Source organism: Aphelocoma coerulescens, chromosome 5, assembly GCF_041296385.1.
Source record: "Aphelocoma coerulescens isolate FSJ_1873_10779 chromosome 5, UR_Acoe_1.0, whole genome shotgun sequence".
NCBI classification, from domain to species: Eukaryota; Metazoa; Chordata; class Aves; order Passeriformes; family Corvidae; genus Aphelocoma; species Aphelocoma coerulescens.
This window is the reverse complement of record NC_091019.1, coordinates 65,991,080-66,006,060: the sequence shown is the minus strand read 5'-3', so window position 1 is coordinate 66,006,060 and position 14,981 is coordinate 65,991,080. Positions and strand designations below refer to the sequence as shown.

The 14,981-nt window shown below is 45.2% G+C and overlaps 1 protein-coding gene across 3 annotated transcripts in view; it reads right to left on the bottom strand.

The window, feature by feature from the left end:
• Positions 1-452: 452 nt before the first annotated feature.
• The window catches only part of MAP4K5 (mitogen-activated protein kinase kinase kinase kinase 5), a 55,204-nt gene continuing 40,675 nt past the window's right edge, over positions 453-14,981 (bottom strand). For all 3 annotated transcript variants that reach the window (XM_069018674.1, XM_069018673.1, XM_069018675.1), the window contains 16 exons: positions 14,772-14,814; positions 13,978-14,188; positions 13,403-13,500; positions 13,260-13,301; positions 12,477-12,561; positions 12,279-12,358; positions 10,924-10,984; positions 9,862-9,976; positions 9,671-9,729; positions 8,239-8,342; positions 7,691-7,868; positions 6,460-6,528; positions 5,950-6,042; positions 5,315-5,385; positions 5,015-5,070; positions 453-3,620 (listed from right to left, as the gene is read on the bottom strand). In XM_069018674.1, coding sequence (XP_068874775.1) covers positions 3,533-3,620; positions 5,015-5,070; positions 5,315-5,385; positions 5,950-6,042; positions 6,460-6,528; positions 7,691-7,868; positions 8,239-8,342; positions 9,671-9,729; positions 9,862-9,976; positions 10,924-10,984; positions 12,279-12,358; positions 12,477-12,561; positions 13,260-13,301; positions 13,403-13,500; positions 13,978-14,188; positions 14,772-14,814 — 1,453 coding nt within the window. In that variant the 3' untranslated portion in view covers positions 453-3,532. The remainder of the gene's footprint in view (positions 3,621-5,014; positions 5,071-5,314; positions 5,386-5,949; positions 6,043-6,459; positions 6,529-7,690; positions 7,869-8,238; positions 8,343-9,670; positions 9,730-9,861; positions 9,977-10,923; positions 10,985-12,278; positions 12,359-12,476; positions 12,562-13,259; positions 13,302-13,402; positions 13,501-13,977; positions 14,189-14,771; positions 14,815-14,981) is intronic.

Genomic DNA, 14,981 nt, shown 5'->3' with positions numbered 1-14,981 from the left:
TGGGATACAGGTACAGCACCTGAAGCACCTGCAGCAAACAGCCAAAGCGTGAGGACAAGGTGTAAACTGCTCTAGATCCTGCCGAGGCTCAGCCGTGTGTGTTTTCCCACTCCAAGCAGCCCTTTGAAACCCACCAGGCCCTGCTCTCCTCCCAGGTACAAGGCAGGCAGCCTCTGCTTTTCCAGCCAGCCAACTCCTGAGTGGTTCCTTGGTGATCCCAGGTGACTGGCAGCAGGGCAGGGCCGGCAATAATTTGCCCCAGCTACTCTGATTTCTCCCTCCTGTGCTATCCCGCTGTCCGTGGGAGCTGCTGCTGGCTCCCGGCAGTCTGCAGGACAGAGAACAGCGGCGCCAGGCCCTTCCCACAGCAGCCACAAAACCTGGAGACCGTCTGGATTCTCCTGAGATTCCTCTGACAAGGTATTGTTCCCAGCAAGTCACCACGCCACAGATCAAATAAAGCAGTTTATTTGGCATAGACTGAACGGCAACAGAAATTCCTGTGGAACAAAGCCTGGTTACACAAACTGAACGAGTGCAGTTATGAGTCTCAGTTACACCTAACAACTAAACAAGGTAAAAAATGCACATTTCAGAGTCTCCCAGTCTTGTCCTTTCCATCCAGAGACACCGTGGCTCACTGATGCGTTGTACCTTTCTTCTTTAAAGAGATGTCAGCACAATTCCAGCTGTATTTTTCACTTGCAAGGAATTTGGTTAGGAAATCCAAAGAGATTAATCCACAGACTGCTCTTCCCATGCTGTTTGTACTTCCAAGAGCTCTGTTTTAAGGCTTTCAAGTCGGGTACATGACCTCGTGCATCCAGTAATTAAAACTTTGATAACAGTTGAGCAAGGAAGGAGGGGCTGAGCAAGCTTTTGCTTCATGACCCCCGAGCTCCTCCCGTTAGGCTTTCTCAAGCCTGGTTTAAATTCCACAAAAACAAAGATACAGACAATACCAGACTAAATTAAACAGTCAAACACAAGTTATACTGATCAGAGTCACCGAGGCTGGCAGGGCTGACTATGGAACACACAAATCTGCTCTGTGGTACGGAACAAAAGTGAGGTTTTACACTAGGAAACAGCATCTTGCAGATCATGCCAAAAAAATGCCACTGTCTATGAAACCAGCAGAAAGCATTTCACAGCATGCCATTAGAAATGCTTCAACAGCTAAAAAATTGATTAAATGAGGACTTTCCTAAAGTTTATTCTTTATGATCCAGCAAAACACCAGTCGTTTGTGTCAAAGAAAAATACTTTCAGCTTGATATTTCTGCATGACAGTGTCATGACCTAAGAGTTATTTACTCCAGTTATTTCCCATAAATATTTAGATTTTATTTACAGGTTCCTCTAGTCTTTTAGAGATCTCCTTTAAGTGTTTTCAAAGATGAAGCTGAAATTACCTTCTGTAGTGAATGAGGTAAATTAAAAAGTGTTTGCTCTACAATATCTACACCTGGTGCTTCACTTTGCCTTAATTTTTGTTTTAAAGTCCCTGTAGACCAGGAGTGGCACCATTTGAGGTTAATCACCAGTCACTGTTACCTGTGGAGAAGTAATTTCAATACTAGAGAACTCCTTTAAAAGACAAAGATCACACGTCCTGCTTTTAATACTGCTGATCCAATTCCAGCTGACCACCCTTCAAGCACATTTTTCATGCTCCGTGGAGTGATTTTTAAATTTTATCTGTACACTTACTACTTACTAAGCTTTGACACAGTGTCAGAACTGAAAAGCTCCACTTGATTTGGATGTCAAGCCAAGAATTAGTTTTGAATGACAGTGGCTAAAATGCTAAATGTATGCAGGGCTATTTTCCCCTCTGGACCCTCCCAACTTGCAGCTGTCCTGAGTAACGAGACATCCCTGAGCCATCACATGGGCCCAGACAATTCCCTCCGTGTTAAATTATGGATCACGGAGCCCGATGCCAACGCAGACAACACAGCACCAACCCACCCCCAGCTGTCACACCCCTTTACTGCTCTGTTCACACGACCTGGCAATTCCAGCCTCTCCTTCCTAGGCAGCAGATCTCAGGAGCTGAACAGGCAGCTGCCTCCTGCAGCATTTTATTAAAAAACCCTTCAATTCAAATGTTTCTGAGCTGCTACTGCACCTGCCCAAGGACTGTTCACATCAAAGCCAGCAGGCTAATGTGAGGTAGTAAAACCAGATGCTCTCCTGGAGTCAGTCTATATTTAATGGTACCTCAAGAATTTTAATTAACGAGGAAGACAAAAGGAACTGATGTGACTCTTCAATGGAGAAAGAGAAAGGAAAAAAATGCAGGTGACCAAACAGGGAGAAAGTGATCAAAGCTTGGATATAGAATACTGGTTCTTATCATGTTTATTTACACTCCACAGCTGGGGCAGCAGCCATTCCCAAAGCACTGGCTGGCAGCAGCTGGAATGCTGCTCAGGCTCAGCTGTGGCTCCAGGCTCCCCTCTGGAATAGCATAAATAAACTACACGTCGTGGGCAGTCGGATACATGATACTTTCATTCATTAAGGATGGTGACCTGCTACAATTTCCACTTCATGTCACAAGGCTTATCCCTAATTTATGAAAATAAAGCATATATGTTTTGTACATTTTTATATATATATGTATAAATATATATATAAAAAATACACACTGCCAGTCAACTTCACACACACACACACACACACACACACACACACGGATATTGTACTCAGCCACTCAGGAGCAACAAGTCTGATATCAATATTCTGCTTTTTGTACACACACCCTACGTCTAGGAAGTAAGAAAATCCCTTTTATGGCAATTCTGCAGGCAGAAAAATCAGTACAAAATACTTTGTTGTACAAAACTGCATTTTTTTTTACAAGATCACCCAGCACGGTAACACACCCCTCAGTAATGCACTACATCCCTACAAGGAAAAAGAATCATCAAATCTTTATACAATTGTAAAAAAAAAAAAAAAAAAAAAAAAAGTAAGCTGCTCTGCAACCTTCCTTTGCTAAAAGTTAGACATTACCCCATCCTAGCAGCAGATTAATAAATAAGGATTAAATAGTCTATTATACAAAGCCATACCCAATGGCAGATTTAAAACCAAAAAGCTTTGCAGATACTTCCACTTCCTACACAAATCTTTGTTTTATTAAGAATAAGACTCAGTATAAAACAGGGCAACAGCCAGCACTAGATCTGTATCTACAGAATAAAAGGAAAATCCAAGGGAAGGAAAATATTTAACAGTTTATGGCACCTTTACTGCAGAACATGTTTCAAGGCTCTGTTTCCCTAGAACTAATGAGTAAAGGGCTCTTTATCTCAGCTTTTATTAAGCAAACTCGATATAACCAACCACACAGTGGCAAGAGACAGAACCAGCTGTTCCCAGCTGCAAAAATGGATTGATTCCCACCCCAAAAACCAACACAATTCCGGTGTCAAGACAAGAAACGGCAAGTCCCGGTTTCCTGGCGCTCCTGGGCTCCAGTGTGGCCAATTCCCTCTGTTGTCTGGTGGGTGAGTGTTGCTCAGTAACTGTTTTCATGTCCAGCCAAGATGTAGAGGTTGCTGTGAGCTGTGGGGTTTTCCGTGGGCCTGCTCTCCAGCACAACCACTCTGCAGCCAAACACAAACGGGATCCACGTGGTTAGGGGCAAAAAACAGCTCCTGGTGTGACTCCTGAGGAGCAAACTCAGGGGTTTGTACAGACTGGAGATAGAGGTTCCCCAAAGTATCTTGGGGGTTTCATTCTTTTAACAGTTCCCTCAATTTCCAGCATCACTGCTGATAAAAACACTGCAGGACGAGATATAGTGGAAGGGTTGGAACTGGATTATCCTTCCTTCCAACCCAATCTGTTCTGTAATTCCATGATCCTGTATATGTTTATCCCTCCTACATCTTATGATAAGCATCAGCCAGTAACCTCAACAATTCTCCTCCCTCCTGAATATTACCTGATGGGCTCATAGGGATCACTCAACCTCATCTCTCCCTTTGTCCTGCTGGATCATGATCCTGTGAGCTGCTCTGGAAAATTATTTTCTCCCCATCTTGGCACACTGACCAGTGATGGACTTTGACCATCAGCTGGTGTGGTTGGGCCTTTGACCTCCCCTCTCCCTTCCAAATGCTGAGCATTTCTCTGTTGTTCCTGTTGTTTTTAGGATTAAACTTATCTCTGATTTTTGCTTTCCTCAAAGAGTTTTCAAAAGAAGTCTCTGAAGAGCCTCTGTCCCTGATCCTCACCTCTGCACCCGAGCAGTTCTAGGGTGATCCAAGGTAAAAAAGTGATTCCACATCTTGCTGGAATGGCAGAGAAGACTCCTGCTCCATTTGTACAGAGATGGAAAATACAAACCAAAGGGTTTGGCAGTTCCAAGGCCAGATGAGGAGCAGAGATCAGGGATTCGAGAGCAGGAGGTGTTCAAGGCTCTGAGCCACCTGGTCTAGTGGAAGGTGTCCCGGCCCAGGGGTGGAACAAGATGACCTTCAAGGTCTCTTCCAACCCGACCAAGTCTGGGATTCTGTGGTTGGAAGTGATTGCTGGACTCATCCCTATCTATTCCTACATTTATCCCTCTGGCTGGCTGAGAATCCACAAGTGAACATGTCCAGCCTGGAGCCTGGGCCAGCTTCTGCTCAGGTTCCAAACCTGGGGGCAGCTGGAAGGGTTCAGCTGGATGTTCTGGATAATGTGTGGATTTGGATAACTGTGATTAAATAAACCCAAGCAAGTTCTAGTTTGCTCTGCTATTTCTAGACCAGCGAAGATTCTCTTTAACAGAGTGCTGCCAAGGTAATTCCCAGCTCACCAGGACAATCCAAGCCAGGAGCAGGCTTTTCCAGAAGAGCACTGGGCACCCTGCAAGCCAAGAGCATCTCTCCTCTGTCCCTGACACTTGGTGCCCACAGACAGAGCTGTGCTGGGCTGGAAGCCAGGCCCAGCTGGGAACTAGAAAAGCTGGTTTAAATAAAACAAAAGGTTTCTGTTTCTGCAGGGAGATTACCTGTCTGACCCCAGCAGGCGGAAAACCCTGGTTTCATCGGATATCTCCTGGGTCACCTGCAGAAAAATGCAGATACTGAGATCCATTTCAACAGCAAAATGGAATTTATTGGTCTGAGTTGGAAGGAAAGAAATGTTCAAATGCAATTTAATGCAAAGTACAGGACTGAAATGGATAAATGGATGTTAAGCATTGTGGAACATGAACATTCTCACTTGGGAAGCAGAGAGAGAAGCCAAAGGATCCAGTGGTAAATAAGAACAGGAGGAATGACACCTGGAGAGGCTGGAGATCACTTACTTCATCTGACTTGAAGCTCTTGCCCTGCATCCCATGTTTCCAGAAGGCCAGCACGCTGTCCTGAAGGCACACTGCAAAAAAGGAGCACAAATCACACCCCATTCCCTGAATCCTTGTTTTCCTAATGCCTCTGGAGAGCCCTCCAGGAAGTGTGTAAACAAACACTGCCAACCAAAGCCCTGTGAGTTGCTGGAAATGACACATCACCTGAATTATTACAGTTACTTCAAAACAGATGATGGAAAATGGGAGTTTTCCATTTAGGGATGGAGAGAGCACAGAGCTGCCAGCTCTGAGTGATTTAATTTTGTGATTCTGAAAGGTTATTACAGCAGAAATTCTTGTTTGAGAGCTACAGTTCAAGTTTTAGAAGCAAGGCTCCTGTCCTAGTCTAAAGACAGCAGCTTGAGAACTAGATTCAAATATTATTACCCTGACTATAAAAAAATGGATGTGCTATTACTTGAAATAAAATATTAACTTTTAGAAGACTAACACAGATTTATGGATTACTAAACCACTTTTTCCTCCCCAAATTTTGTTCTCACTGCTATGGAAATGACCAGAAACCAGTCAGGCTTTCAACAGTTGAGTTCTTAAACCTCTGAGAGACACCAGAGAAGCAAATCACTCACCCACTGACTCGATGCAGAAATCGAAGCTCAGCTCAGAAGCCAATTTCTTGCTTGACTTCAATTTCCCTTGTAAATTCACTATTTTCACAAATTCTCAAGAGAAAGAGAAAAACCACCATTAAAACCCACTGCTGAAAAGGATTTAAGTGTAAAATATTAATTTAATCTTTCAGGCACAAAGAAATACCCAAAAGTAACATCTACAGCATTTGCCTGAAATGAACCCAAGAGCATCTTTCTCTCAAAATAAATACAGGAAACTTTGTACACTTGCTGTGGTTTTAGACTCTCCTGACAGAGTGATGCACACATGAAGAGGGGAAATGGAATCACAAAAACCAGAGTGAAATCCCACTTATCCAAACTATCTTTTTTTGGAAATATTACAACACAAATTAATAATGTAGGGGAGGAAAATGAACTCGTGGTGGAGTTAAAATCAACAACTGTGACAACCCAAGTTTTGCACGAGGTGTAGTCAGTGATCCAAGAGAGTTCTGTGTTACTCACTGTCCAGGCAGACCAGGACAGTGTCTCTTTCCAGCTGTGTCACGTGAATGGCATCCAACTGCTGATTGCCTGGGGAAAAAGAAACTGGATTATTTTCTATTTTATAGCACATCAAAAGACTCAGCCCCCCCCTCAAGCTCTTTCCACGGTGATATTTGTTACTCTGATTTTTTAAAGGCTCTAAGATCCCAGAATGTTCTGGGAGAAGCACAAAGCTCTCTGTTCAAAGCAGGTATTTAATAGGAAAACACAACTTCTACTGGATAAAATACATTTCATGCTGCAGTTCAGCACAGCTTCCTCCATAGAGAGGCACCACAAAAAACAAAAGGAACCATCAAGGGAATTTTAATTCCTAAAAATCCACTCTTTTCCCATAAATCCACATCTGGAAACATTATTGTGATGATAATAAACTAGTTTAAAAGGTTTTTTTCTAGTTTTTACTAATGAAGTTGTTCCTAGAGCTGCTAAAAAGCAATATTTAAAGATAAAAATAACCCAAATGTTTAATTTTTAAGAACCAGCTGAAGATAACAACCCTCCCACAAGGGCTGGAGGATGGACAGGAATCCATTTCTGGGAGTTTTAATGCAGGAAAGGAGAGGAAAGAGCAGGATCCCGGGAAACAGAATGGAACCACAAAGGAGAACCCAACCAGCAGGGTCTGATCGGTGTTTAGGGAAATTTAGAAAACAAAAGGTGTTTTGTAAGGACAGTTTGTACTGATGTGGGCAGATCAGCACAACACTGAGAATCCCAGAATCACAGAACAGCTGGGATTGGAAGGGACCTCAAAGCCCATCCCATTCCAGCCCCCTGCCATGGGCAGGGACACCTCCCACTGTCCCAGGCTGCTCCCAGCCCCAATGTCCAGCCTGGCCTTGGGCACTGCCAGGGATCCAGGGGCAGCCACAGCTGCTCTGGGCACCCTGTGCCAGGGCATCCCCACCCTCCCAGCCAGGAATTCCCAAGTCCCAATATCCCATCCATCCCTGCCCTCTGGCACTGGGAAGCCATTCCCTGTGTCCTGTCCCTCCAGGCCCTTGTCCAAAATCCCTCTCCAGCTTCTCCTGTTGGCTCCCCTCAGGTTCTGACAATCTGGGATCAGCTTCCATCTGCTTTAGGCAGAGAAGCTGCCAAGCCTAAAGGGTGTCCAAATGACTGCAAGGAAGGGATATCCAACATTCCCAGACAACAAAATAGGTGGAAGAGGAACCCAGAGCCTCACCTGCCCCGATCTCTGTGAACCACGAGGACGCAGAGTTCAGGTTGATTGTCTCAAACTGCACCACCTGGTTGGGCTCTGTGCCCTTGGAGATGGCCACACACACCATGGGATACTCCTGCTCTGGGATCACCAGCATCTCAAACACATTCAGGGGGCTTGGCAGGGGGAAATCAAAGTGCTGGGAAAACAAAACATCATCAAGCCTCTGCGAATTTGCTTTTACCTTGAAATGACTCTGCAACAACATGCACAAAGTCTAAATATACAGAATTTTTACTGCTGCTGAGAGTGCTTTTGAAGGCTGGGCAGAGGTGGATCATGGTCTGTTATTGCCAGTGCTGGGCTTGATTCAGCACTTAACTGACTTTTATATTACTTAAATTACTTCAGTCACAAGATTTTCTGAGTCAAAATGTGTCCAGCCAGATTTTCAAGTGCTCACAACCCACAAAAGGCACCAGACCGAGGTATACTTTCCATCATAAACTCTGGAAAGGTTATTTCAACAACTGTATAATTATTCAACTAAACTAAAAGTAAATGCTTACCTTTATTAACATGAATTTCTGCATTGGCTCATACCACTGGAGTAGAACAATTCCAGACTGCAATGCACCACACAGGTACTTGTGGCCTGTGTATGGATTTCGTACTATATAAAATAAAAAACCCCAGAAAACAGTAATTTTAAAACCCTGCAAGTTCAAAGTATACTTGAAAAAATAACCCTACAGCTATCTTTACAAATGAGTTAAGAAATAGCATTATAAAATCATATCATGGCATGATTAGGCTTGGGAGGGACCTTAAAGCCCATCTTGTTCCATCAGTTTCCCACTGTTGCCTTGTGGCTTCCCATCCCAACATCCACAGTGATTAATATTGTGCTACATTCCAGATAAATTCAATTACAGCTTTAATTAATAACCAGTTGCATTCCTGGAGTCCCAGTTCAGAGGCCACACGCTGAGTGGGCAGAAAAGCTGCAGTGCCTCTCCCTGGGGCTGTGGGAGCCAGGAGGGAGAGCTTGGGGTCAGACTGGCCTTGAAATAAAGCAATTCCCAGGCAGAGAAGGTGGGAAGCTCCCAGGGAGCTCTGATAGCTCATGGAATACATGGGACAGGGTTTGGGGGTGGCTTTTTAAGCTCAGTTGGGCACAGGAGCAGCCTGACTTCAGGAATTATTTGTAAATGTGGCTGTTGTGGGCACTTCAGATGAGCTAAACAGGATCTCCAGGTGTGCAGCTGAACACTTTATATTCATTTTTAGGGGTGGAAAGGTACAATTTGCAGATGTGACACTTGGGGATGTGGGTTAGTGCTGGGCTGGGCAGTGCTGGGGGAATGGATGGATGATCTTAGAGGGCCTTTCCAGCCTTAGTAATTCCATGACTCTGATTTCACACAGCACCAGGGCCAGTATTGGAAAGGACAAACATTCTGTAGGCAGCCCAAGCTGAAAATCCACAACTTCACAAGCTTTAACCCCTTCTGTGCACTTCAAACTGCACTGATGGCTTTGCCCTCCCCGGGCTGCCAGAATTTTTATTCCTATTGATCCTTTCTTGGTGGAAAATATTCAAGTTTTCCTCACTACAAGTTGGAACTGGATCACACCTTGAGCCGAGGTGACAAGGGGAAAAGGCTGTTTGTGGATGTGCCAGGGGTCTGGGAAGAATTTAATCCCAATATCCCATCTATCCCTGCCCTCTGGCACTGGGAAGCCATTCCCTCTTGTCCTGGCACTCCAGGTCCTTGTCCAAAGTCCCTCTCCATCTTTCCTGTAGCTTCTTCAGGCACTGAAATGCCCCAATTAGGTCACTCTGGAACATCTTCGGGCTGAACCACCCCAATTCCCTCAGCCTTTTGTCTGAACAAAGAACTAACTCCAAGTTTCTTAAAAAGAAATGAATTTCAGACATGCCATGGCCAGGGACAAAGGCCAGGGGAATAAATGGCAAAGCTGAATTTGTCTGCTCACCTATACAGCATTTGTGGCATCCTTTTGTGTCAGGGATCTTGGTTGTTAAGGCAAATTTCCTGGAACAATCATCACCAAAAAATGCATCAACAACAGATGTCAGGGCCCTTCATGTACCAACTCAACAGCCCAAACACAATTTATGGCTATTTTCACTTATTAATAATTTTCTCTAAGTGAAAGATTTGTACCTTGGTAATATTTTGTCAGGAAATCTGTGGGTTTGAATATGAGCAGCTAATCCTGTTTTTTTGGCTTGTTCAAACAACGCTATTAAATTATGGGAGTAGAGCTGGAATGTTTTCCCTGGAAGAGAGAAAAGCAAAGTTGACACCTCAGCCACTCCTCCAGCATAGAACTGCAAGGTTCAGGAAAATGGAGGTATGGAAAAATTACCTTCTAAAACAGGTGTCAGGTAGGTCAAGTCCAGATATGAAGAAAAATAAAATAACATAAAAATGATAATGAATATAGAGAAGATCAGAGCTCATTTCATTACAGTTAGTTTTATGCAAACATTTTTAAAAGGCTGTAATTACAAACCAACAATTAATTATATCAGGATATTTTCTTATCTATAAATCAAGACAAGTGTTGTTATACAAATTCTGCATGTTTAAAGGCACAGTGCTACCATCAGCCTCCATCCCACAGTGCCTGATTCCTGTCTGGAATGTTCTACTCCAGGACAACTGATTACCCAGGAATCATCCAAGCAGCAAAACTGCTGGATGAGCAGCACTTGAAAGCCACCTCACTGTCCTTCAAATGGACACAGATTTTGTTTTAGGACCACAGGATCCCAGAATGGTTTGGGTTGGAAGGAACCTTAAACCCCATCTCACCCCACCCCTTCCATGGGCAGGGACACCTCCCACTGTCCCAGGCTGCTCCCAGCCCCAATGTCCAGCCTGGCCTTGGGCACTGCCAGGGATCCAGGGGCAGCCACAGCTGCTCTGGCAATTCCAGCCCAGCCCCTCCCCACCCTCCCAGCCAGCAATTCCCAATTCCCAATTTCCCATCCAGCCATGCCCTCTGGCACTGGGAAGCCATTCCCTGGCTCCTGTCCCTCCATCCCTTGTCCCCAGTCCCTCTCCAGCTCTCCTGGAGCCCCTTTAGGCCCTGGAAGAAGCTCTGAGCTCTCCCTGGAGCCTTCTTTTGTCCAGGTGACCAAAATGCCTTGTGTTCAATCATGACTTTAAATGTTCCTGTTTATTTATAACTGCAGTCATTTCTCCTCTGTGTACACTCACCTGACAGGGACATTAAGGTGTTGTTGATAACGTACAGCCAGGTGCACTTTCGGGGAAATAACTGGAAAAAAGAAAAGAATTCCATTAATAGAAAGAAACATACAGGAATTTTCAGCTGTGATTTTCCCTGCCTGCTCCACCTCCACCACCATTCCTGCAAGGATCCACACTGGAGAAAATCCCATCTTCCTGTTTATTCACTGTTTTGGACCCTTAGCCCTGCACAGACAGACCATGGAATATTGGAATAAGTGTCCAAGGCCAGGCTGGACGTGGCTTGGAGCACCCTGGGAGAGTGGAAATGTCCCTGTCCATAGCAAGGGGTGGGACTGGATGGGATTTAAGTTCCCTTCCAACCCAAACCATTCCATGATTCCAGAACACTTTGTCCTGTGTGCCACTCCCATGTGCAAAGTAAGAAAAGAGGTGCAGGAGAAAGTGTAGAGAGAAGATCCAACTGCTTGGACACAAACCCCGAGTATCTCTCAGCAATTTCCTATTTAATAGAACAGCTCTGGCTTTATTCAGTATTTCCACTGAAAAGCTACAAATGGAATAAAAATATACTCCTGGAATTGGGAGCTATTAACCTCGGAGAGACAGGAAGCCCTCTGGAAGATGCAAGCAGAATTAAAAGTTGGAGAAGCAGTTCAGAATGTGCATTTGGAGGGGAGAAATCATCAAATGGATAAAAGGAAATGTGGGAACAAGTGGTGTGGCAGAAGCCTCTGGGATCTGAGGTGGTCACACCTGACCTCTGTCAGCTGGGAATGCTCTCCTGGAAAAGGAAACTTTGTTCAAAGTGCACTGAATGTTCTCCCTATCCACCACTGGCACAGCCAACCTTTCAGTGGGATATAAAAAACCACGTGGAAAAGCCCAGAGAAGATTGTTAGATGAAATAATTTAGGAAAACATACAAGGAATGAGATTTCAAGAACATCCTGACTCTAAAACACCAGATTTAAGACCATGACTGCATGAAATGGCTTTGGAAAGGGTTAGAGATCCCAGGAAAAGCTTCTTGGGGATAACAACAGCAGCTGAATTCAGTGATTGAGGGCTTTGGTAGCATCCAAGGAGCTGCGATGTGCCATCTAGTGGGGATGGAACGGAGGGACAAAGGGCAGGGAACTGTTCTCTAAGGAGAAGATTTGACAGCAGAGTTACACAAGCAGCAACTAAAAAATACAGGTAGGTCAGGGAACAAAAATTTGTCAGGTTTTCATTACTGGCTTTGATGGGAATCATTTAAGCCCCAGAGCCTGGTATCCACCTTTTCCCTCCAAAGCCAAACTCCATTGCTCCATAATATCCCCAGATCTATTCCGTGTGTTCAGCCCACCAGAACTCACCTGTTCCATGGTTGCTTCATGAAGTTCATTCAAATTTAGAGTGTAGATCCCTTCTTCAGTTCCAAAGATGATGTACTGATCTAAGAAATCCAGGGAAAGGAATTATTCCCTTCCCACTTTGGGAGGTTTCAAATGCAAACCAAAAATAAGTTTACAAATTGATTTCTTTCCCCATCACCAGACCTAAAATAACTTTACCTTTAGTATCTGGATGTATCCATGAAGTTGCACAATTAATCTTCAAAGGACAACCATCAAATACTTTGGAAAAACAGGCTCCCATCTGAAAGACACCAAAACTGAAACCTGAAACGAATTTAGAGTGTAAGGAGTTGATTTCCTGGCCACTCACACACAGCTGAGCACACACAGCCTTCCACTGCTTTTAATTTGAATCCATGGACATTCAAAAATGCAAAGGGAGCTCAAAATGGTATCAACAGCTTTAGTGTCTACTGGGTAAGAACAATAACCCTGGAGGGATTTAAAATCCATGTGGATGTGACACTTGGGGACATGGGGCAGTGGTGGCCTTGGCAGTGCTGGGGAAGGGTTGGACTCAGTGATCTTAGAGAGATTTTCCAACCTAAATTATTCTATATTGTGAGACTATTGACTATTATTTACTGAATATAACAAACATGAATATTGAGTGCTTTTAAAATGGCACATGAAGGGAGAACAGGCAAAAACACCCTCTCATCACTACCACCTTTTCCCACTTCTCTTCCTAAGCAGGGGCTGCCACTGGAGATCACAACTCACAGCCAGGGAAGCCTCCAACCCTTCCCATCCAGACTGAACAGTGACTGGAAGGTTTAAAAAAATGGAAACAAATAGTGTGGATTCAGCACTGGAAAAGGAACTGGCTGTGAGATGCAGAAAATCCCCCCAGATGAGCTGGTGCCTTATTCCAGCATAAACCTTCCACACCAGAGACTGGAGGTTTCCATAATTCCCACTGCACATGGGATTTCTTACCAGCACCTTCGGAGTCGGAGGCAAACCATTGATTGCTGGTTTCTGTGGGAAGAAGGAAAGATCATAAAACACCTCCTGTGCACTGGCACAAAACCAGCTCGAGGACACAACAGTGAGATCAGCCCCAGAGGCCCAATACCTACAGGGAAATCTCTCTTCTCCTTTTTCCGTGGCAGTTGAGGGATTTGTCCAGGTCCTTCTGCATTCTCCTCGATGTGTTTCAGCATCCCATTCCCATTGCCTGAAAAGGAGCCCAGACATGGTTTGCAGCTTACTTGACACAGTGAAATAGAAAATCTTCTCCCCTGTGCTGAGCAGGAGGGGAGGAGTGAGGTCTGACATTCCATAGGCACATCTCAGGGAGCTGAACCCTTCCCAGCACAGCTGTCCCTGCTGAGTTACACACTTCCCGTTATCCAAACAGTCCCTGGAACAAATTCCACTGAGAATAAAGCTGTGGCAAGGTCCTCCCCACACATTCATTGTTTTCCTCCTGTTCCTGCAGGCAACACAGTAATGGGATTGACTGGCTGTGTGTCCTTGTTTCGGGAAGAACATTCCACCATGAGGCACGGCTCTAATAAGAACCACACATGGAAAAGGGAAAACTTCACCTCATAATCAGCTTGCTTTAAAGTATTATCTAGGGAATAGCTGGCTCTGGAAGCAATTCCTTTTCCAGGGTGCCAGTCAGCTTTAGGACAGGTGAGGCATTTACCCAGGTCGCTGTATCTGGCTGTGAGCAATCCAGGGCTGCTGATGCTGCTGGTCATCCCCATGGGGCAGGAATCTGCCTGGGGCCCACAAACTGGGATACTCTGTCTCCTGTGGGCTGCTGGGGCTCTGTTCTGGGAGTCTGGGAAGTGTTTTATTGTCTGGCATCTGTCGTCATCTGGGAGGTTTTCCTCGGGGTAACTGTTCATCCTCGGCTGCAAGGAACCAAAGAGGGGAATGGTTACTTGGGAAATGTCAGAGGAATTGGGAACGGCACCTGGGAAGAATAAACCTCAGACAAGTTGAATTCAAGTCAGACTGCTCCGACATAAAAACATGTCAGCCTCTGAAAAGTGTGCGAGGTTTTGGGCACCACAGTATAAGAAAGATAAAAAGCTCCCTGGTCAGCAGGAACAGGACTCAGGGAACAGCTGGAGCTGTGCCAGGGTGGGTTTAGGTTGGATATCAGGGAAAGGTTCTTCCCCCAGAGGGTGCTGGCACTGCCCAGGCTCCCCAGGGAATGGGCACGGCCCCGAGGCTGCCAGAGCTCCAGGAGCGTTTGGACAGCGCTGCCAGGGATGCCCAGGGTGGGGTTGTTGGGGGGTCTGTGCAGGGCCAGGAGCTGCCCTGGATGATCCCTGTGGGTCCCTTCCAGCTCAGGAGATCCATGATTGTATGAAAATAAGACATCTGACAGCAGAATAATTTCAGAGGTTCCTCTCTGATGGAAAATCACAGGCAGAATGCAGAAGAGGCCATCCCAGGCTGGCTAAATCCCTTAAATCCCACGTTTCTCACCTTGGGAGGCAGTGGGGGCGGCCCAGCTCGCTTTAGTGTCGATCTGCAATGAAAAGGGCAGAAGTTGTCTGAGTTAAACCAAACTCAGAACTCCTTGAGGACTGGAAATAAGATGAACCAGAGGCACAGAAAAGGCAGAGCAGAGCTTTGCACACACAGGGTTAAACCAGAAGTCCAAGAGCAGGGGAGAAGCTCATTAATCTCGTTAGA